Raw genomic sequence first — 24,358 nt, 5'->3', positions numbered from 1 at the left:
ACATAGATTTTTGTATTAAATTAAGTTAAGTATTTTTGTGTGAATTCAAAGTTTTCAGTTTTCATACTTTGCTCATATTGTACATAGATTTTTGTATTAAATTAAGTTTAAGTATTTATGTGTGAATTCAAGGTTTTCATACTTGTTCATATTGTATATAGACTTCTGTATTAATTAAGTATTTTTATATTTTCTACTACTAACAAAGTTCAACTTCTCAATATGAATATCAATTCAGCTTCTCAATATAAATATAAGTACAAATTCTCAATATAAATATTAGTTAGTTTGGTTAACTTATTCACGATTTGAAGTTAACAAAACTAGTATATTTCTCAAAAAAATTAAAGCTTATATTTTTATATGATTTATTTATTTATTTATTTTTTTGGTAAGTTTTATTGATGTTTGAAACTGATATCTTTCTTAAAAATTGATTTAGGTTTATAATTTATATAGATTATTTATTTATTTATTTATTTTTTTAATTGATAAGTTTTTAATTTTTTTTTTTCAAAATATGAGGTTTAAGGTTAACTATTTTTTTTAAAATATGAAGTTGTAGTGTGGATGGTCATTCTTTGACATAATACACTAATAATTTTGTAAATCACTTTGTCAAAGTCATGTTTATTTTAGAAATTACAACCATTACTATTCAATTCATTAGTCTATTTAACATTGAGATAAGAACAAGTCACTTAATTTTAAACTTATGTTCATTTAGGAATTTCATCTATTACATTTTGTAAAACAAGTCACTTCGTATCAAATTCATGTTCATTTAGGAATTTGATCCATTACATTTTGTGAATTTCTAATATTGAAACAAAAATTATTCACGTAGTATCATAAGTAATCCTCATTTAGGAATTCCATCCATTACCTCTATCTAACATTGTGAATAAGTTGAGTAAACCATTTATTTAAAAAATTATTTTTTCTAAGGGGAACATAACATTAATACAAGCCCAATTACTGCTCTACTCACTTCGACATCACATTTGTGATAATCACTTCTCTACTCACTTCGACATCACATTTGTGATATTCACTTCGACATCACATTTTCACAAATATCTTTTGGATAATACTTATAATTTTTTTTTGTGAGGAGCATATAACATTAATACAACCTTAATCACTTCTCTACTCGCATGTACATCACATTTTTACAATAAAAGAGAAAAGATTTTGTCGAACCGAAATTAAAAATCCCATTGTTTTAAACTTAGAGATGATTTTTTAAACCGTGTGGACCTTAAGGATATTTACACTTTAGCATATGTGACAATTAAATGTTCAAAATATTTAATAATAGGTATTTAAAACTATGGTGCTAATGAATTTTTCTTGTGTCTTAGTTTCTATAATATGAGAAATTCTTATTTAGAATATATAATATGGTATTATTGTAGCTTAAATTTATTTTTGGGTAATTACTCATTTGCATTATTTACTAAAAATTCGGGAAATTCTTAGAAGTATGTAATGTGGTGTTGTGGTAGTTTGTATCTCTTTTTGGTTATTTACCCCAAAATTTTGGCGAGAAATTTGCATTAGTTATCCAAAATTTACTTGAAGTTTAAACATCTTTTTGATTATTCATCTTTTTTTTTTTTACCCAAATTCTAGCTTCCATTTCTCTATTCCACCATAGATCCAATGCATTCCTACACTTGCCATAGGAATATGGCCTAATCATAACAATGCCATTACAATAAGCATAAAGCTTATTGCACAGCAATAAGACAATTCTCTCAATACTAACCCATTAAAAGTCTAAAGTTATCACTATTTAACCTAGTGGTTATTATTTACTATATAAAAACCGTAATATAATAATTAATCTAGTTAGCATAAAAAATACAATCTACAATCAGATCCCATACAAGATCTCTGCATTATCAAGGAACTATATCAATCTCTGCATCACATATGTATATCCGTGCATATTTTATCATAGAAGCCAATAATCAACAAATCATATCAAATCTCTGAAATGGTATCAAGAGGATTTTTGCAAAACTCTAATCACAAGCATTGTCTCAAATCCCTATCACCAACAGATCCATAATCAATTGAAAATAATACATACTAATCTCTACATCAAAACAATATTAGATCTCTGCATAACATGATTACGGCGACCTCTGCATACATAGTCCTTTATACACTTTCAGATGAGATAGAATATCCTTGCATATTCTATCAAGAGCACAACCATATCTATTCAAATCTCTGTAAATACTAAAAACATCTGCAACATATTTACATTAGATTCATTAATTTCTAAATTCAAATCAGATCTGTAACAATCCACTATTAACTCTTCATTAAGACAGAACATATTGAATTCATTGGCCTTCCATTACTCGAGCAATACAAAACAATTCAATTCATCACGAGCACAACGAGTCTTCAATGATCCTGTGTTAAACAAATATTAGCTTTATAAAGCATGTTCAGATCACTCAGATTTTCTCCTCCTCATGCTCCTGTTGCGCACCTAATCAGAGAGAATGTTAAGCTAATAAATACTTCATGAATTGTACATAGATACCTGTGGCTTCTAATATCTCTTCCTTATATAGGAATTTGATCTCCTAATTACCACATGCCATTATTGAGGATTTTTCAATACCATAAGCGAAACCAACCAAGGAATTGTTGACCCAATCAATGTAACTCGCACATGCATATCAGGAATTTCACTTTCAAAATGTGTACACGAATTTTTTGAAGGAATGTAGTATATGTATGTGACTTTTCTGAAGAGAAGTAGCGTATATATTTAAAACTGCAGCTTCTTCAATCTATTTCAAATCCATTTTATCATTAAGTATTTTTATATTTTCTACTACTAACACAGTTCGACTTCTCAATATAAATATCAATTGAACAACACAATTCATCTTCTCAATATAAATATAAGTTCAATTTCTCAATATAAATATTAGTTAGTTTGATTAGCTTGTTCACGATTATTATAATTAAGTCATTTAGTTAGTTTGGTTAACTTATTCATATTTTCTATAATTACATTATTTTCTATAGTTACATCATTTTCTAAAATGGAGATTAGTAACAATGTTAGTTTGGTTAACTTATTCAAAATTATTATAATTAAATCATTTTCTAAGATAGAGATTATTAATAATTATTATAATTAAATCGCCATTTTCTAAAATAGAGATTAATAACAATGTCAAGATTACTAACATCCAAGGAGTAGTAAAAGTATTGAAGACTCCCAGTATCGAGCAACAAAAAAATTGAAAGAAAATACCTACTCCCTACAGAAACCAAGATTACTAAGGTTGAAGTAGTGGTAAAAATATAGAAGAGTCAGAGCAACGAGCAACAGGAAAATTGAAAGAAATACCTACTCCAGGGAAGATTGAACTTGAGTAGTAGATTGCAGTAGTCAAAGATTTGTTTCATTAGGTGAAAGTTCGCGGAAGGGACGTTCTAGGCTCATCAACTCTAGTTTTATCCTCTGGATGCATTTCCAAGATGTTTCATAGATGCACACAATGGATGAGAAGATGAAATCAAACTCAAGAGAATAAATAGTCTCTTTCCAAACTTCCCACTACTATCGCAAGATTTTTTTTTTTCCACCATGGTCGGGTAAGGGGCCAAGATGGCATGGTTTGAACACGCTTTTAAAGATTCAAGAATTTTGATTTTGGTATTTAATACACGATAGTGGTTGTTATGGAGAGGAGGTCGAAATGGAGTTCATTTTACTTTGGAATGGAATACCTCAATGATAGAATTTGAATTAAATTAAGTATTTCTCTGCGAATTTAGAGTTTTCATACTTTGCTCATATTATACATAGATTTTTGTATTAAATTAAGTTAAGTATTTATGTGTGAATTCAAATTTTTCAGTTTTCATATTTTTCTCATATTGTATATAGATTTTTGTATTAAATTAAGTTTAAGTATTTCTATGTGAATTCAATTTCCATACCTTTTTTTTCTTAATTTGTCTACTCCTATATTGATAGAAAATAGAATTACAGAGAGGCAGTGGCCTCGAGAAGTCTAGCCCAGAGATGCGGCATGCTCACAAAACAAAGCTTGAACACTGACCCTAAGACTTGCTGAAGACTGAACAGAAGAGCTTCCTTGAAGCAGAAAATGCCAGTAACGACACTGAAGACTGAAAACAGTAAAGCGCTGCCCATTCAAAATTGGAGTCTGACCCAAAAACATCTAAATCCGAAACTGAGACCCAAAGACACCATCAGGAAGATGCCGCCCACGCAGGGGAAACCGACAAGATAACATTGGAAAAAAGTCTGAGCCTGAGAACCGTAAATCATAAAATGACGATGAACCAGGAGGGAATTGAGCATCTTAGAACAACAGAGAATCAAAATCCAATGAACGCAGACCTGATTAATCTTCATGAGAGGTGGAAGGCGACTCTTCAACAATGCAACAACCATATTTGTAGGGGTCTTCATCCTCAGAGGGATGGCCCTCTTTGCCTGAGGAACCTCCACCCGTAGGGACACTCGGACCGGCTTGAAAGTTCGTATCCTGGGTTGCAGAGCCACCAGGATCCTTGTTCTGCGTATTGTCTGTCTGAGAAATGCCCTGCTTGTCTTCCGCCCTCGTCTCCAGAGACACCCCTGGTGTAACAGCAGCTGAACCAGAAGTATCCTCTTGAAGCTCAATGGTGACTGAGGCAATGAAAGAGGAATTACTGAAGGTACAGGGGAACTAGAACCGAGCGGTGTGAGATTGGAAATTCTGAGAGCGCGTTGCTGAATTGTGCTGCCCTCGACCCTGTCCCCGACTACTCTTGGTAACTGGATATCTGTCAGAGCTGAAGTCCAAGGTTTCAGACGAGGAGTCCGAGGTAGAGGAGGAGGGCTGGTGGGTGATGCAGCCTCGGGAGCTTCCTCTTCTGCAACTCATTCTTGGGCGCAATCTAGGCATGTTGAAATGAGCAAGAAGAGCTGAACAGGTAGCAGAACTATAAAGGAAGGGAGGTGCTGAAAGGGGATGAACTAGAGCTCGCAGAGGATCACTTGGTGAGACTGAGGAAGAGTGAAAGCTAAAATTGCATAAAGGGCAGTATAAAGCATGAAATCCTAGCAGCAAATTATCACTGCGATCCAGAGCACGACTAATCCCTGGGCTAGCTCGATAACGAGGCTCTGTGACAGCGTTGAAGCGACATGAGCTCAGGGGAGGAGCAAGAATGAAATTAAAGAGGGGTGCCATACCAGGAGTAGTTGTAGGCTGGAGATGGGGGTTGAGCTACATAAATGCGGCATTGATGTTGTTGGCCATAAACTTTAAAGCAGGCCTTATGCGAGGCTGGATGGCAGTGGTGATGAACCACGCGCCAACCCACCACGTCGCCCTCGTACTGCTTGACAAGTCACACACCCGCATCCGGGATTTCCATACTTATTCTTATTGTATATAGACTTCTGTATTAATTAAGTATTTTTATATTTTATACTACTAATAGAGTTCAGTTTCTCAATATAAATATCAATTCAGCAACACAGTTCAACTTCTCAATATAAATATTAGTTAATTTGGTTAAGTTATTTACGATATTATAATTAAATTATTTTCTTAAATGGAGATTAATAACAATGTTAGTTTGGTTAACACATGCATAATTATTATAATGAAATCATTTTCTAAAATGGAGATTAATAACAATGTTAATTTGGTTAACATATGCACAATTATTATAAAAAAATCATTTTCTAAAATGGAGATTATTGACAATTATTATAATTAAATAATCATTTTCTAAAATAGAGATTAATAACAATGTCAATGGTAACTAGTTTCTATTTTTACATGGAATATGTTGACACCTAATCCGAAACGGATGGGTGAACTGGACAGTCATCAGGAAGATGAACTGATTCGTTGTATTTATGTATATAAATATGAGTTAGCTAATGAATAATAATATCAGTTTTCTCTCCCGCTCATTCTGGAGTTACCCTGGCCTGACATGGTATCAGAGCACAGGTCCCAGTCCCTGAAATAGTTGTAACTCCTGCTGTTCTGAGAGCTGCTCATACCTGAGCGCTGCTCTCTCCTGAGCGCTGCTCTGCTCTGACATCCTGAACGCTACTGCACTATAAGCGTTGATGCGTTTCTGATTTTTGAATTGATATTGAATGCCTCTGACTGCCAGAGACTGCGCCCTCTCAGATCATGAGTAATTGATACTGAATGTGCGTTTTTTGTTATTGAATGCATAGAAGCGTTTTTGGTGCCTCCGCGCAGGAATACCTGACACTCGTTTTTTTGGTGACGAGTCGTTTTTTGTTATTGAATGCATAGAAGCGTTTTTTGGTGACTCTCGTCTTTTGGCTTGACATCTGCGTATATACATTGTTTTTTGTTGAAAAGCCGGAGACCCTCTCAGAGGAAGATCACCGAGCGTTGCGCCATAGCCGCTTTTCATCTCGCGCCATATACCCTTGATACCCGTGCCATTTCTCACCCTCACGTTCCTGTTTGTTGCGTTCTCCGCTTATCTTCAAAAGTCGGTCATCTTCCACCTGTATCTTTATCTCCTCCTTGCTCAGACCTGGAAGTTCCACCATGAAAATGTGTGCTTCGGGTGTCTCCTTCCAGTCAGCCAGAATGTTGTTCAGTGATAGGGACGTATGATCATCCCCGCCTCTCCTTGGGGAATTAATGGCAGCTTGAAATAGCTGATCCCTCACGTCCGAAGGCAATGTATCCAATGCATTATTATGGCCACCAGACATTGGAATGAGGGCACCAAACTTTCCGACTTTTGCCATTCTGCCGTGAAACGAGCTATCTGGAATCACCAGGCGCAGGATCTTGGCAGAGATTGTAGGCAAATGAAGGATATTTTTGGGACCGAAGTCCTCCATCTCCATCTTTATGAAGCCTGAAGCGATGCCACCTCTGTCTACACCTCAAATATTTGCGCAGTTTGATTATGCATATAACCAAATGACTTGCGCTGTTTGATTATGGTAGCTGGTTTGCGCAGTTTGTTTATGCAGTGTAATTGCGCAGTTTGTTTATGCATATAACCATATGACTTTAACCTGATTCATCTCAAAAAGTTTGAGAATGACAAGAAAGATGATTTTAATGGCGGTATAATGTTGTGCTGATGATATGTATTTATGATGGCAGTTTTAAGTATTGTGTTGTAAGCAGTTTTCAAAGGGGTTATATAAGCAGTTTTCAAAAGCATTCAAAGTCATATCAGTCAGAGCATTTTATATATCAAAGCATTTGTGGAGGTGATATAGTGATATTGCACAGTTTTTTGTTTTTAGTAATGCTGTATTGAAGCATAAAGTGATATAATATTTCAATGAAATTCTGATGCCTTCTGTCACACATTAGAGGGATTTGTAGAAAATATAGTGCATAAGGCTGTAAGGAAGTTTTTTTTTATCAAGCAGAAGTATTTTTTACAGAATGCATTCAATCATCTCTATGGTCGGAATAGTTCTCACTAGCAAGGAGAACTATTCTGAATGGTCTCGGATGGTAAAACACACTCTCATCTACAATGAGTTGTGGAAAGGAGTGTGTGTTGGAGAAGAAGACAAAGACCCTGTGCAGCCTACATCAGATAAAGAACTTGTCATTTGGGAAAACAAGAACAACAAAGCCTATGCTTTGATCGCAGCATCTGTAAATGAAGAAGTAAGTCGTCATATTTCATCCTATTCCATTGCCTTTGAAGCTTTACAAAAGCTGAAAGAACTCTATGATTCACATTCTGCACTTGAAGTTGTTCAACTCATGATTAAACTCTTCACTCTTGAACTGAAAAATAATGATCCCCTTGCTCTTGCATCTGAAATAAAGTCTATAATGCATGACATTAAATCCACTAAGGTTGAGCTGGATATCTCTCTTATTGCCTTTCTCAAAGCACTCTATCCTACCTACTCCAATTATCTTGAGTCTTTACAAGCAAATGGAAATCTTAAAGACATAACCTTTGAGTCTCTTGTGAAAAATTTTGCTGAAAGAGAGAAAGCCTTTGGAAAGAAAACAGTCCCTGAATCTTCTGAAGAGACTGTTTGCCTTGCTCATAAAGAAAAGCATCCTGCTCAAGATTCTACAAGAGGAAGAGGTGGACGAAGAGGAAGAGGAAGATACTTCAGAGGCAGGGGGGGCAGACATTCTCAAGCAGAAAAGGCAGATCTGCATTGCATTCGCTGCAAACGAAATGGATCACATGATGCTTCTACGTGCAAGCTACCATGGGACAAGATTGACCAGAGAAGAAATCAGCAGAAAGGTAAAATTGATGACACAGACAAAGGTAAAGCACCTGAATCCGCTCACTATATTGAGGCACAATGTAACATTGGAGTAAATGAAGATTTGTTTAATGCTTCACTTGCTTCTTCGAAAAATGACTGGTTGCTTGATTCAGGAGCAACCTGTCATATGACTCATAGGAAAGATTTTTTTGAAGATTTCACTGATAATGTTGATGGAGCAGTATACTTTGCAGATCAGTCAAAAATCAAGCCATCAGGGCTTGGCACAATCAGGCTTAAACTGCCTGGTCTTCCAGACTTTCTTCTGGATCATGTTCTATATCTCCCACAACTCAAGAGAAACTTGCTGTCCCTGGTCCACATCCGCCAGCAAGGTCACTCCATTCATATGTTTGATGGAAAGCTTGAGGTAAGAAAGGCATCTGACCATTCACTTGTCATGAGGGGTATAGAAGAAGAAAGACTTCTTAAACTGCAAGGAACCTCTGCTCATGCACAACATTTTTCATATATTTCTCATCATGAAGAAGGTACACTTCCATCAAGTTTATTATGGCATGCTAGATTTGGACATTTAAACTATGATAGCCTCCGCTTGTTGAAGAAAAATGGTGTTGCTGGTTTGCCTACAATTCCTAGAAAACATAAGCAATGTGATGCTTGCATTCTAGGAAAGCATAGCAAACAGTCTTTTCATGATTCAAATTCAAGAGCACATAGGAAGCTTGAACTCATTCATTCAGATTTATGTGGTCCAATGCCTGTTTCTTCTGCAAATGGAAATAAATATATCATAACATTTATTGATGATTACACCAGAATGTGTTGGGTTTATTTATTGAAGAACAAATCTGATGCTTTTCAAACATCCAAGAATTTTCATAAATGGATTGAAAATGATGCACAATCTCATATTGGGTCTATTCGCACTGATAATGGAAAAGAATATACATCAAATGAATTTGAACACTATCTTCGCCAACATGGGATTAAACATCAAACAACTGTGCCTTATAATCCTCAACAAAATGGTGTAGCTGAAAGAATGAACAGAACAATTTTGAATATGGTACGATCCATGCTTTTCTTCAAAAATGTAAAGACAATGTTTTGGGCTGATGCTGTTCTATGTGCTACATATATAAAGAATAGATGTCCATCTAGTGCTATAAGAAACAAGACTCCTTATGAATTGTGGTATGGACATGTTCCTTCGGTAAAACATCTCAGGATTTTTGGTTCCACTTGTTATGCTTTAATACCAAAGGTACATAGAAACAAACTTGGTGCTAGAAGTCGTAAGTGTATCTTCCTGGGGTATTCAAACACATCTAAAGCATACCGCCTCTATGATGAAGTAAATAAAAAGTTTGTTTTATCTAGAGATGTCATTTTTCTTGAATCATCCAAATCTGACAGTGTTGTTGAGCGGCAACTTGATCGCTTGGATAAATTCACAAAACCGAAATCATTTCAAGAGTTTGATAAGCAGATTCCACATCTTGAAGGGGGGATTCCTATACTAGATCAACATGTGGAATCTCCTTCTGAAGAACAATCTCCCCTGCATGACACTCCAACAACGGATGATGCTTTAAGTGATGTAATTGATAGAATTGGGAGACTCAATCTTGATTCAGACCCAACTCAATCAACAGAGCAGCCTGGACCATCTTAGAAAGGTCCCCCAAAGTGGCTGACAAAGACACTTGAAAGTGTTCATCCTGATGAAATTGGAAAAACAGGAACCAAAAATACAAACCGACAAGATGGAGGTGATGTAGATAACTCTAATTCACCTGTTGATATGGATGTTACTTATGATTGTGAATTGAACTTGTCTACAGATTTTGAACCAACTTCCTTCAAAGAAGCTGCTTCTCATGATGAATGGAAAGAAGCGATGCAGAAGGAGTATGATGCCCTCATAAAGAATGGCACTTGGAAGCTGGTTGATCCTCCATTTGGAACCAAACCAATTGGCTGCAAGTGGGTCTACAAGAACAAATACAAGGCTGATGGCTCACTTGACAAGCACAAATCTAGGCTTGTGGCAAAAGGTTTTGCACAGAAGGAAGGGGTCGATTATGAGGAAACTTTTGCCCCCACAGCAAAATGGGCCACCATCTGGACACTCTTTGCACTAGCTGCTCAAAACAATTGGAAAGTCCATCAAATGGATGTAAAAACTGCATTCTTGAATGGAGATCTAAAAGAGAATGTGTTTATGTCCTAGCCTGAAGGATTTTCTATGAAAGGACATGAACACAAAGTATGCAAACTTGTGAAGTCCTTGTATGGCCTCAAACAAGCACCACGAGCCTGGTATGAAAAACTAACTGAGCATCTTCTGAAACTCAACTTCAATCATTTTGATCTTGATGATGCAACTTTATTTGTCAAGAAAGTTGAAAAAACAGTTGTATATCTTGTGGTATATGTATATGATCTTTTAATGACAGGGAACAATGAAAGCTATATTGCATCCATAAAGAAAGAATTAGGAAAAATTTTTGAAATGACTGATTTGGGCTATGTTCATTACTATCTTGGCATTGAAGTAACCCAACATCCAAAGTCCATATTTCTTTCTCAAAAGAAATACATTGGAGATTTGTTAAACAGATTTGGCATGACAGAGTGCAATCCCCTTTGTACTCCAATGGAACAAAACTTGAAGCTCACATCTATTGAAGGAAAGGAATTTGAGGATGCAACAAAGTATAGACAACTTGTAGGAAGTCTCATCTACCTCACTACTACCAGACCAGACATTTCATTTGCTGTTGGAATCCTCTCCAGGTTTATGCAAAAGCCTTGTGAGGGACATTGGTCTGCTGCAAAAAGAGTTCTAAGGTACTTGAAGGGAACTCAAGACCTTGGAATCAAGTATACACAGGTGGACGACTTCAACTTGATTGGATACTCTGATTCAGACTTCGATGGAGACAAAGAAACTGGGGTATCTACTTCAGGATATGCTATGAGTCTTGGATCAGGAGCTGTCTCCTGGAGATCACGCAAACAATTAGTACCAGCAGATTCCACAACAGAAGCAGAATATGTGGCAGCAGCTGAAGCAACGAAAGAAATTGTGTGGCTCAGGAAAATTCTTGAAGATTTACAGGTAAAACAAATACAATCAACTCCACTCATGATTGATAACACATCTGCAATAAAGTTGGCCAAGAACCCAAAGTTCCATGATCGTACTAAGCACATCAATACTAAATATCATCTGATCCGACATCATGTTGAGGCCAAAACAATCCATCTTCGTCATTGTTCCACAAACGAGCAAATTGCAGACATCTTCACCAAAGCGCTTGGAAGAGAAAAGCTTGAAAGATTCAGAACGATGCTTGGACTCACCAACATCCCTTCAGATTAAGGGGGGGAATGTTGACACCTAATCCGAAACGGATGGGTGAACTGGACAGTCATCAGGAAGATGAACTGATCCGTTGTATTTATGTATATAAATATGAGTTAGCTAATGAATAATAAGATCAGTTTTCTCTCCCGCTCATTTTGGAGTTACCCTGGCCTGACAGAATAATTCAAGGACATAAGTTGAATTAAATTAAGTATTTCTATGTGAATTCAGAGTTTTCATACTTTGCTCATATTGTACATAGATTTTTGTATTAAATTAAGTATTTCTGTGTCAATTCGAAGTTTTGAGTTTTCATACTTTGCTCATATTGTACATAGATTTTTGTATTAAATTAAGTTTAACTATTTCTGTGTGAATTCAATTTTTTCATACTTGTTCATATTATATATGGACTTTTGTATTAATTAAGTATTTTTATATTTTCTACTACTAACACAGTTCAACTTCTCAATATAAATATAATTTCAACTTCTCAATATAAAGATTAGTTAGTTGGGTTAACTTATTCATGATTTGAAGTCAACAAAACTAGTATATTTCTTAAAAAATTTAAAGTTTATATTTTTAAATGAATTTTAAAATTTTTAAGATTTTTTTTTTAATTGATGTTTGAAACTGATATCTTTCTTAAAAATTCATTTAGGTTTATAGTTTTTATATGATATTTTTTAAGTTTTTTTTGGTGAAGATATGTTTTATCTAATTTTTATTTATGTATAAATTTTTAATATTTTTTTCAAAATATGAAGGTTAACATTTTTTGTTTTTTTAATGTTTTTAATACTTTTATTTTAAAATATGAAGTTGTAGTGTGGATATTCATTCCTTATTCTTTGACATAATGCACTAATAATTTTGTAAATCACTTTGTCAAAGGCATGTTTATTTTAGAAATTACACTCATTACTATTCAATTCATTAGTCTATTTAACATTGAGATAAGAACAAGTCACTTAGTTTTAAACTCATGTTTATTTAGGAATTTCATCCATTTCATTTTGTAAAACAAGTCACTTAGTATCAAATTCATGTTCATTTAGGAATTTCATCCATTACATCTTGCGAATTTCTAATATTGAAACAAAAATGATTCACATAGTATCATAAATAATCCTGATTTAGGAATTCCATCCATTACCTCTATTTAACATTGTGAAGAAGATGAGTAAATCAATTAAGGGTACCACTTATAAAATTATTTTTGCTAATGGGCATATAACATTAATACAAGCCCGATTACTTCTCTACTCACTTTGACATCACATTTGTGATAATCACTTCTACTCACTTCGACATCACATTTGTGATATTCACTTCGACATCACATTCTCACAAATATGTTTTGGATACTACTTATAAAATTGTTTTTATGTGAAAGAGCATAGAACATTAATACAACCTTAATCACTTCTCGACTCGCTTATACATCACATTTTCACAATAAAAGAGAAAAGAATTTATCGAACCAAAAATAAAAATCCATTTCTTTTCAACTTAGAGATTTTTTTTTTTGTTTTAAAACCATGTGGACCTTAAGGATATTTACACTTTAGCATATGTGACAATTAAATGTTCAAAAGATTTAATAATAGGTATTTAAAGCTATGGTGTTAGTGAATTTCTCTCGTGTCTTAGTTTCTATAATATGGGAAATTATTATTTGGAGTATATAATATGGTATTATTGTAGCTTAAATCTCTTTTTGGGTGTTTACTCATTTGCATTATTTACTAAAAATTTGGGAAATTCTTAGAAGTATTAATGTGGCGTTGTGGAGTTTATATCTCTTTTTGGTTATCTACCCCAAAATTCTTGTGGGAAATTTGCATTAGTTATCCAAAATCTAGTTGAAGTTTAATCATTTTTTCGGTTATTCATCTTTTCATTTTTTTTACCCAAATTCCAGCTTCCATTTCTCTATTCCACCATAGATCCAATACATTCCTACACTTGCCATAGGAATATGGCCTAATCATAATAATTCCATTACAACAACATAAAGCTTATTGCACAACAATAGGACAATTCTGTCAATACTTACCCATTAAAAATTTAAAGTTATCACTATTTAACCTAGTGGTTATTATTTACTATATAAAAACCGTAATATAATAATTAACCTAGTCATCATCAAAAATCCAATATACAACTAGATCCCATACAAGATCTCTGTATTATCGAGTAGCTATACCAATCTTTGCACCATATATGTATATCCCTGCATCTTTTATCACAGAAGCCAATAATCAACAAATCATATCAAATCTCTGAAATGGTATCAATAGGATCTTTGCAAAAATTTAATCACAATCATTGTCTCAAATCCCTGTCACCAAGAGACCCATAATCAATTGAAAATAATACATACTAATCTCTACATCAAAAGAAGATTAGATCTTTGCATAACATGATTACGGTGGTCTTTGCATAAATAGTCCTTTATACACCTTCATATGAGATAGAATATCCTTGCATATTCTGTCAAGAGCACAACCATATCTATTCAAATCTCTGTAAATACTAAAAACATATGCAACATATTTACATTAGATTCATTAATCTCTAAATTCAAATCAGATTTGTAAGAATCCACTATTATCTCTTCATTAAGACAAAACATATTGAATTCATTGGCCTTCCATTACTCCAACAATACAAAACACTTCAATTCATCACGAGAACAATGAGTCTTCATTGATCCTGTGTTAAACAAATATTAGCTTCATAAAGCATGTTCAGATCACCCATATTTTCTCTTCCTTGTGTTCTTGCTGCGCACCTAATCAGAGAGAATGTTAAGCTAATAAAGACTTCATCAATTGTATACAGATACCTATAACTCCTAATATCTCTTCCTTATATAGGAATTTTATCTCCGAATTACCACATGCCATTACTGAGGATTGTTCAATACCATAAGCGAAACCAACCAAGGAATTGTTGACCCAATCAAAGTAACTCGCATGCGCATATCAGGAATTTCACTTTCAGGATGTGTCTGCGATTTTTTTGAAGGAAAGTAGTATATGTATGCGAATTTTCTGAAGAGAAGTAGTGTATATATTTAAAATTTTAGATTCTTCAATCTATTTCAAATCCATTTTATCATTAAGTATTTTTATATTTTCTACTACTAACACAGTTCAACTTATCAATATAAATATCAATTCAACAACAGAATTAAGCTTCTCAATGTAAATATAAGTTCATCCTCTCAATATAAATATTAGTTAGTTTGGTTAACTTGTTCATGACTATTATAATTAATTCATTTAGTTAATTTGGTTAACTTATTCACGATTATTATAATTAAATCATTTTCTAAAATAGAAATTAATAACAATGTTAGTTTGGTTAACTTATTCACATTTTCTATAATTACATTATTTTATAAAATGGAGACTAATAACAATCTTAATTTGGTTAACTTATTTACAAATTAACAATTATTATAATTAAATCATTTTCTAAAATAGATATTATTCATAATTATTAGAATTAAATCGACATTTTCTAAAATAGAGATTAATAACAATGTCAATATTACAACATCCAGGGAGTGGTATAAGTATTGATGTTAGACCCCTATACTACTAGTGTAACCCCTTATTGTTATTAGTACAACCCACTTATTATATTGATGTACCCATGTAGTGCCCATATTGTTACTATTGTGCCCCATAGAAGCCCACTATTTTTATTATTGTGCCCTTACATTATTATTGTTATGTCGGCTCTAATTATGTTATGACCCCTTAGACTCCTATATATAGAAAGGAGGTCTTTTCATTTGAATCATCCAAGAATTGTTCATTTGTGTAATGTAAGGGAGGTTGCCCCCTCGAAGAGGTTGAATTCTAAGGCGTTCAACTATCTTTTCTATCTTTTTGTGAGCTGGTTTCATAACATTTGGTATCAGAGCTTTGGATTCTAGGGTTTCGCTGCTCCAAACAGGTCATCGTGGCATTTTCGCTATATTTTTTTTTTTTTTTGCAATGTTTCAGAAGCTAAAAAATAAAACCCATTTGAGAAGAAATCGCGCTGAATCTCGGGTCCGAATTTCAGAGCTTTTCGCGCTATATTTGTGGAGATATGATCTGAGGAAGTTGGTCTTTTTGCAGACTCCTGAATTACATTCCAAATAGGTGACTTGGGGAAAATTGTCATAACTTTCTCTCTGAGCATCAGATTGAAATTTTGTAAGAAGGTATAGAAAGAGGACGGACTGTAGTTTCTTGTATATATTTTTCAGTTCCAAAGGTCGAAACAGTGACACGTGGCACTTCATACAAGTTCGCTCTTCTGGAAAGGTCTATAATTAGGTCATCTTGGGAGATTGTGCATAACTCTTTCTTGGAGAATCCAATTTGGATCAGACTAGTGGCATTGGAAAGAGGAAATAGAGGGCTACTATAGGTTGCAATTTCAGAACTTAAAGATTCAGAAGTACAGAGTTACGGTCGTTTCAAGATTGAGCTCCTAAAATCAAGAAAAATCAAGATGAGGAAGTTTGGTGGCAAGGATCCGGTAAATTGGATACTTCAGATGGAGCAATATTTTGATCTACATGGTGTACCACTGTTACAAAAGGTATGTATTGCATCTTCATATTTAGAACCAGATCAATTTTTATGGTATGAAGGGCTTTGTTCTCATAAACAACTGGTTACGTGGTAAATTTTCATGGAGAAAATGATAGCACATTATGAGGATACAAAGAGCAACACCTTCTTTAAAGCAACACCACAACAATTGGAAAGAGTAAAAGGGATTTGTGACATAGTGGAAAGCAAAATTATGGAAACCAGGAAGCATACACGTCACAACTATAAAGATGGAAGTGTTGTTTCTCCTAGCCTTCCACAACCTACAAGGGTTACAGCACAACAATTGGAAGAAAAAAGAGAAAAAGGGCTTTGTTACAATTGTAATAGAAAATACACTAAAGGTCATAAGTGTGCTGAGAAGAAATTATTTTACATAGAATATGAAGAGGAGGAAGAAAAGGATCAAGAAACATCAAAAGAAGAAGATATACGCCAGGACCCCACCCCAAAGAAAGAAGAAATAAATCAGACCATATCTTGTAAAGCATTGGCAAGAATTACCACTCATCAAACTCTCAAGATAGAAGGACATATCAAGAAGAAAAAGGTGCAAGAAGTGAAAGATCACATCGAGAAAGAAGAAATGAATCCAACCATATCTTGTAATTTATTGGTCGAAATTACCACTCCTCAAACTATCAAGATAGAAGGACATATCAAGAAGAAAAATGTTCAAGAAGTGAAAGATCACATCGAGCATCAAGAAATGAATCCGACCATATCTTGTAAAGGATTGGAAGAAATTACCACTCTTCAAACTTTAGAGATAGAAGGAAATATCAAGAAGAAAAAGGTTCAAGCAGTGAAGGATCACATTGAGCATCAACAACAAGTTCTCCAACTTTTAAAGGATAACGCCACTTCAGTTCAAAATCAAACGAAACAACAGGTAGATCAACATCGTAGTGAAAATTTTTTTGATGTAGGTGATTGGGTATTTTTATTGCTACATCTCAAGCAAGCTATTTATGAGAAGGAAATGTTGGCAATACTACATGCACTTAAAAAATGGCGACCTTACCAAATGGGAAGACTCTTCAAGGATGAGGATGTGGCAACGTTGTTTTGTGCTATTTCTATTATCCAGCCAGATTGGATAAACAAAGCAAGGGATGAATGGAAGAAGGACGAAGAAGTATGGCCACTTATTCAAAAGTTGCAAAAGATCCCAATTCAAACAATATTTCCAGAAATTGAAGAGGAAGGAAAAATCATATTGGAACCTAGAGCAGTCACAGAAACAAGAACTCGACAGCTACGAAATCAATCAATTTCAGAGTATCTCATTAAGTGGAAGAACTTACCCGCTGAATATTCCACATGGGAGGACAAGAATTTTATACAGAAGCATCAAGAACTACTCAAGCGTTGAGGACAACGCTTTTTGAAGGAGAGGGGCATGTTAGGCCCCTATAATACTAGTGTAACCCCTTATTGTTATTAGTACAACCCACTTATTATATTGATGTACCCATGTAGTGCCCATATTGTTACTATTGTGCCCCATAGAAGCCCACTATTGTTATTATTGTGCCCTTACATTATTATTGTTATGTCGGCTCTGATTATGTTATGACCCCTTAGACTCCTATATATAGAAAGGAGGTCATTTCATTTGAATTATCAAAGAATTGTTCATTTATGTAATGTAAAGGAGGTTGCCCCCTCAAAGAGGCTGAAGTCTAAGGCGTTGATCTATCTTTTCTATCTTTTTGTGAGCTAGTTTCATAACAATTGAAGACTCTCAGCATCGAGCAACAGGAAAATTGAAAGAAAATACCTACTCTCTATAGAAACCAAGATTACTAAGGTCCAACCAGTGGTAAAAGTATAAAAGACTTAGAGCATTGAGCAACAAGAAAATTGGAAGAAAATACCTACTCTAGGGAAGATTGAACTTGAGCAGTAGATTGCAGCAGCCAAAGATTTGTTTCATAAGGTGAATATTCATGTAAGGGACGTTCTAGTTTCACCAACTCTAGTTTTCTCGTCTGGATGTACCTCCAAGAAGTTCCATAAATGCACATAATGGATGAGAAGAATAAATCAAATTCAAAGAACAAATAGCCTCTTTCCAAACTTCCTGCTACTGTCGGATGCAAAAAAATTCCATTGGGGTCGGGTAAGGGGCCAAGCTGGCATAGTTTGAACACACTTTTAAAGATTCAAGAATTTTCATTTTGGTATTTCTGTTTGAACACACTTTTAAAGATTCAAGAATTTTGATTTTGGTATTTTGTACACAATGATGGTTGTTATGGAGAGGAGGTCGAAATGGAGTTCATTTTACTTTGGAGTGGAATACCTCAAGGACGGAATTTGAATTAAATGAAGTACTTTTGTATGAATTCAGAGTTTGCTTCTGTGTAAATTCAAAGTTTTTAGTTTTCATACTGCTCATATTGTATATAGATTTTTGTATTAAATTAAGTTTAAGAATTTCTGTGTGAATTCAGTTTTCATACTTGTTCATATTGTATATAAACTTCTATATTAATTAAGTATTTTTATATTTTCTACTACTAACACAGTTCAACTTCTCACTATAAATATCAATTCAACAACACAATTCATCTTCTTAATATAAATATAAGCTCAACTTCTCAATATAAATATTAGTTAATTTGGTTAACTTATTCACGATTATTATAATTAAATCATTTTCTAAAATGGAGATTAATAACAATGTTAGTTTGGTTAACTTATGTACAATTATTATAATGAAATCATTTTCTAAAATGGAGATTATTCACAATTATTATAATTAAATTATCATTTTCTAAAATAAAGATTAATAACAATGTCAATGATAACTAGTTTCTATTTTTACATGGAATAACTCAAGGATGAAATTTGAATTAAATTAAATATTTTTGTGTGAATTCAGAGTCTTCATACTTTTCTCACATTGTACATAGATTTTTGTATTAAATTAAGTTAAGTATTTCTGTGTGAATTTACAGTTATGGATTTTCATACTTTGCTCATATTGTACATAGATTTTTGTATTAAATTAAGTTTAAGTATTTCTATGTGAATTCAAAGTTCTCATACTTGTTCATATTGTATATAGACTTCCGTATTAATTAAATATTTTTATATTTTCTATTACTAACACAATTCAACTTCTCAATATAAATATCAATTCAGCAACACAGTTCAACTTCTTAATATAAATATAAGTTCAACTTTTCAATATAAATATTAGTTAGTTTGGTTAACTTATTCACGATTTGAAGTGAAAAAAACTAGTATATTTCTTTAAAAATTTAAAGTTTATAAATTTTATATGAATTTTTAGTTTTTAAAAAGTTTTTAATTTTTATTTTATTTTATGTTTAAGTTTTATTGATGTTTGAAACTGATATATTTCTTAAAAATTGATTTAGGTTTATAATTTTTATGTGAATTTTTTTTGGTAAGTTCTTTTTTTTTGAAAATACATTTTATTTGATTTTTATTTATTTATAAGTTGTTTTTTTTTTTCAAAATATGAAGTTTAAGGTCAACCATTTTTATTTTTATTTATTTATTTATTTTAAATTGTTTTTTATACTTTTATTTTAAAATATGAAGTTGAAGTGTGGATTATTTTTTGACATAATGCACTCATAATTTTGTAAATCACTTTGTCAAAATCATGTTTATTTTATAAATTACACCCATTAATATTCAATTCATTAGTTTATTTAACATTGAGATAAGGACAAGTCACTTAATTTTAAACTCATGTTCATTTAGGAATTTCATCCATTACATTTTCTAAATTCGTAATATTGAAACAAAAATTATTCACGTAGTATCATAAGTAATCTTGTTTTAAGAATTCCATCCATTACCTCTATCTAACTTTGTGAAGAAGATGAGTAAACCAATTATTTAATTGGGTACCACTTATAAAATTATTTTTGCTAAGGGGCATATAACATTAATACAAGCCCAATTACTTCTCTACTCACTTCAACATCACATTTGTGATAATCACTTCTCTACTCACTTCGACATCACATTTGTGATATTCACTCTGATATTACATTCTCACAAATATCTTTTGGATATTACTTATAATTTATTTATTTATTTTCGTGAAGGAGCATATAACATTAATACAACCTTAATCACTTCTCTACTCACTTATACATCACATTTTCACAATAAAAGAGAAAAGAATTTATCGAACCGAAAATAAAAAAATCCCATTCTTTTCAACTTAGAGATGATTTTTTTTAACCATGTGGACCTTAAGGATATTTACACTTTAGCACATTTGACAATTAAATGTTCAAAAGATTTAATAATAGGTATTTAAAATTATGGTGCTTGTGAATTTCTCTTCTATCTCAATTTCTATAATATGGGAAATTCTTATTTAGAGTATATAATATGGTATTATTGTAGCTTAAATCTTTTTTTGGGTATTTACTCATTTGCATTATTTACTAAAACTTTGGGAAATTCTTATAAGTATATAATGTGGTGTTGTGGTAGTTTATATCTCTTTTTGGTTACTTACCCCAAAATTTTGGCGGGAAATTTGCATTAGTTATCCAAAATCTAGTTGAAGTTTAAACATCTTTTCAGTTTTTTACCCAAATTCCAACTTCCATTTCTCTATTCCACCACAGATCTAATACATTCCTACACTTTCCATAGGAATATGGCCTAATCATAACAATGTCATTACAATAACATAAAGCTTATTGCACAACAATAAGACAATTCTCTCAATACTTACCCATTAAAAATCTAAAGTTATCGCTATTTAACCTAATGGTTATTATTTACTATATAAAAACCATAATATAATAATTAACCTAGTCAGCATAAAAAATACAATATACAACCAGATCCCATACAAGATCTCTGCATTATCAAGGAACTATACCAATCTCTACATCATATATGTATATCCATGCATATTTTATCATAGAAGCCGATAATCAAAAAATCATATCAAATCTATGAAATGGTATCAAGAGGATCTTTGCAAAACTCTAATCACAATCATTGTCTCAAATCCTTTTCACCAAGAGATCCATAATCAGTTGAAAATAACACATACTAATCTCTACATCAAAACAAGATTGGATCTCTGCATAACATGATTACGGTGGTCTCTGCATACATAGTCCTTTATACACCTTCAGATGAGATAAAATATCCTTGCATATTCTGTCAAGATCACAACCATATCTATTCAAATATCTATAAATAATAAAAGCATCTACAACATATTTACATTAGATTCACTAATCTCTAAATTCAAATCAGATCTGTAACAATCCACTATTAGCTCTTCATTAAGGAAAAACATATTGAATTCATTGGCCTTCCATTACTCCAACAATACAAAACACTTAAATTCGTCATGAGAACAATGATTCTTCATTGATCCTGCGTTAAACAAATATTAGCTTCATAAAGCATGTTGAGATCACCTAGATTTGCTCCTCCTCGTGCTCCTGTTGTGCACCTAATTAGAGAGAATGTTAATCTAATAAAGGCTTCATCAATTGTACACAAATACCTATGGTTTCTAATATATCTTCCTTAGATAGGAATTTGATCTCCTAATTACCAGAGGCCATTACCGAGGATTTTTCAATACCATAAGCGAAACCAACTAAGGAATTGTTGACCCAATCAAAGTAACTCACACACACATATCAAGAATTTCACTTTCAAGATGTGTACATGATTTTTCTAAAGGAAAGTAGTGTATCTATGAGAGTTTTTTGAAGAGAAGTAGCGTATATATTTAAAACTTCATATTCTTCAATCTATTTCAAATCCATTTTATCATTAAGATGCGAAAGATCTTCCCCATATTCTGCGACACCTTTACAAGCATTCATATTATTTACAATGGCTGAACAAACGTTTGTGGCTATTAAGTACATCTTTGTCAAGCAAGTTTCCATGAAGGACAACACATTAGCCATAATTCCAACAACAATTTCTATCCTCCTCAAGCTTGTGTAAAAATAAAGAGGTACTTGCTAGTAATGGTGCGTAAAATTGGAAAGGAACATTCAACTTTTATATTTGAAAATGCGTTATGTCTTTATTGAACATGACACTCCATCACTTTTTTGTGTCAGGGTTGGGAAATCAATTTTTCCTCTCATTTGATCATACCTTACTCAAAGTCTTCATATTGGTCTTTGGTCTTATTTTGAGTCAAATGCTGCCAAGTCAAATCTCGTTTCGCCAATATGTTTAAGAGAAGTCCAACCTCAGTTAAAATTACTTTGCAATATTTTGAAGCCTTCCATTGCATCGATCATCCATGATGAAGTCCTGAATTAATCCTAAGTAGTTCTTCAAAACTTGACATATGTTTCATGTCATAGGCCCTCCTACGATGAGTCGCTTCCTTTCGACTTCAACTCGTTATCTAGGAGGTTGATCTAGAAACCTCCTTTAGTACCTTCGAGCCTGCATGCCTCAATGATAGGTTTCTTGCTTTCGACAACATGTTCTCATCATTTGAATTCAATTAGATGATTCTATGGGTGTTCAACTTCAAAACATTTATTCACACCTCGTACATTGTACTAGAGTACTTTAAGAAGCATTGTCATTATTGGTGGTTTCCCTCGCATCTGTTAACGATCTTCATCATTGGTCAGTAATAAGATGGTTTCTACCATGATCAACTTCGAGACATTTATTCACATGGTTAGATTCATGTTGTGAATTGATAGAGATTAAGACCTTGGATTTTCTCTGATATATCTAGGTTGCATGGAATTTTGAGTATTAATGATTGTAGCATGGATCCACAATGTATATCTCGTGGCCATGATTCCAATTTGATGTGGATTTTTTCATATTTCCATATTTTACTTTCGAGATACTTGTACTCTGAGTATGGGAATGCCTACCTCAGTGATGATTATAAGATAAAATTTTTGACTTGCAGGTCTCCAACCAATGATTTCTTGATTCCTACCTTTGCATGATAAAGCACTTCAGCTAGCATACCCTTTCTTATTTTTTACTTTAGGGGGAAATCTATTCCATGTCAATTTATCACATTTATGAAAACGATACGAAATATGTATCTTTTGGTATTCGATGACCTATTTCCATAAATCCCCTTCAAGCATGGAACAAATAACTCACCATGATGTATAAGAATCATATATTAAATACCTAAAAAAACATACTTTTGGAGGACATCGTGGGTATTTATTTTACAACCTACAATGATGCAGGTTGCTAAATAAACACAAAGAGATGTCAGCACATTTTTATTGTGTTAAGGGTGCGATGGTCTTATTACTAAGGTAAAAAATACTAAGTAAATGAAACTTCCTATTGTAAAAGCCTTGTGGTTGGTATCTAATCCGAAGGGGTTGAGATTAGGCTCGAGCTCCCTTTATCCTAGACCTCCTTCCTACTATAGTGGATCGATTCCACTCATTGTGGATCTCTCTCCTCCCTTCATGGATATCTCATCTTCCACTCCTTCCTATAAGTACAATGAACTCAAAGAGAGTCAGGTTTCCATTTTAGACTTTTGAACTATACCTACATGTTGTCCAAATATCCATTGGAGTTCTTTTGATTGGAAGTGTTTGGAATGGCGATCATTGCCAGGAGGCTCACAACATCAAGGTTTGGTTTTAATTCTCCTTTTCTTCATTATGAATAGAAATACTTGTTTCTTTCCCATATACATTTTTTATGATGTTTATTGTAAGATTCCTTGATTACTTACATATTTTATGGTTGAATCATTGATGCGTTATATGCTTTGATCACTTGTTTGTTTCTGTCTTTGAATGTCTCTTCTTGAAGCATCAAGATAGAAAGGTTGAAAACTACAAAGGACAATAGCGAGGATCATCATCAAGCATTTCAGAAAAATGTATGAGCTTTACATCCATGGAACAATTTTTACCTGTCACAGATTATGTATTTGATCTAACATTCATGTTTTTGAAGGCTGTCATGATAAAAAAAAGTGTCATCTGTGAGCAAAAATTTTATCCTCTAAAGGAAATCAACAATTTTTTAAGAAGAGAACAAAATTATGGAGAATGGATATATGCATATGTA

At 33.1% G+C, this 24,358-nt stretch overlaps 1 protein-coding gene across 1 annotated transcript; it reads right to left on the bottom strand.

Annotated features, from left to right (window-relative positions):
- Positions 1-6,430: 6,430 nt before the first annotated feature.
- LOC149219610 (17.8 kDa class I heat shock protein-like) lies at positions 6,431-6,910 on the bottom strand. Its single transcript, XM_089386871.1, has one exon. The coding sequence runs from the start codon at positions 6,908-6,910 to the stop codon at positions 6,431-6,433; it is 480 nt and encodes a 159-aa protein (XP_089242997.1).
- Between the last annotated feature and the right edge of the window lie 17,448 nt (positions 6,911-24,358).

The sequence above is a fragment of the Pinus tabuliformis genome, chromosome Q (assembly GCF_031772625.1).
Source record: "Pinus tabuliformis cultivar Carrire ecotype Pingquan chromosome Q, CPIR1, whole genome shotgun sequence".
Taxonomy (NCBI): Eukaryota; Viridiplantae; Streptophyta; class Pinopsida; order Pinales; family Pinaceae; genus Pinus; species Pinus tabuliformis.
This window is presented reverse-complemented; position numbering and strand designations above follow the sequence as displayed.

Coding starts and splice junctions, on each gene's coding strand:
- LOC149219610 (XM_089386871.1), bottom strand. CDS start 6,910: ATGGAGATGGAGGACTTCGGTCCCAAAAATATCCTTCATTTGCCTACA.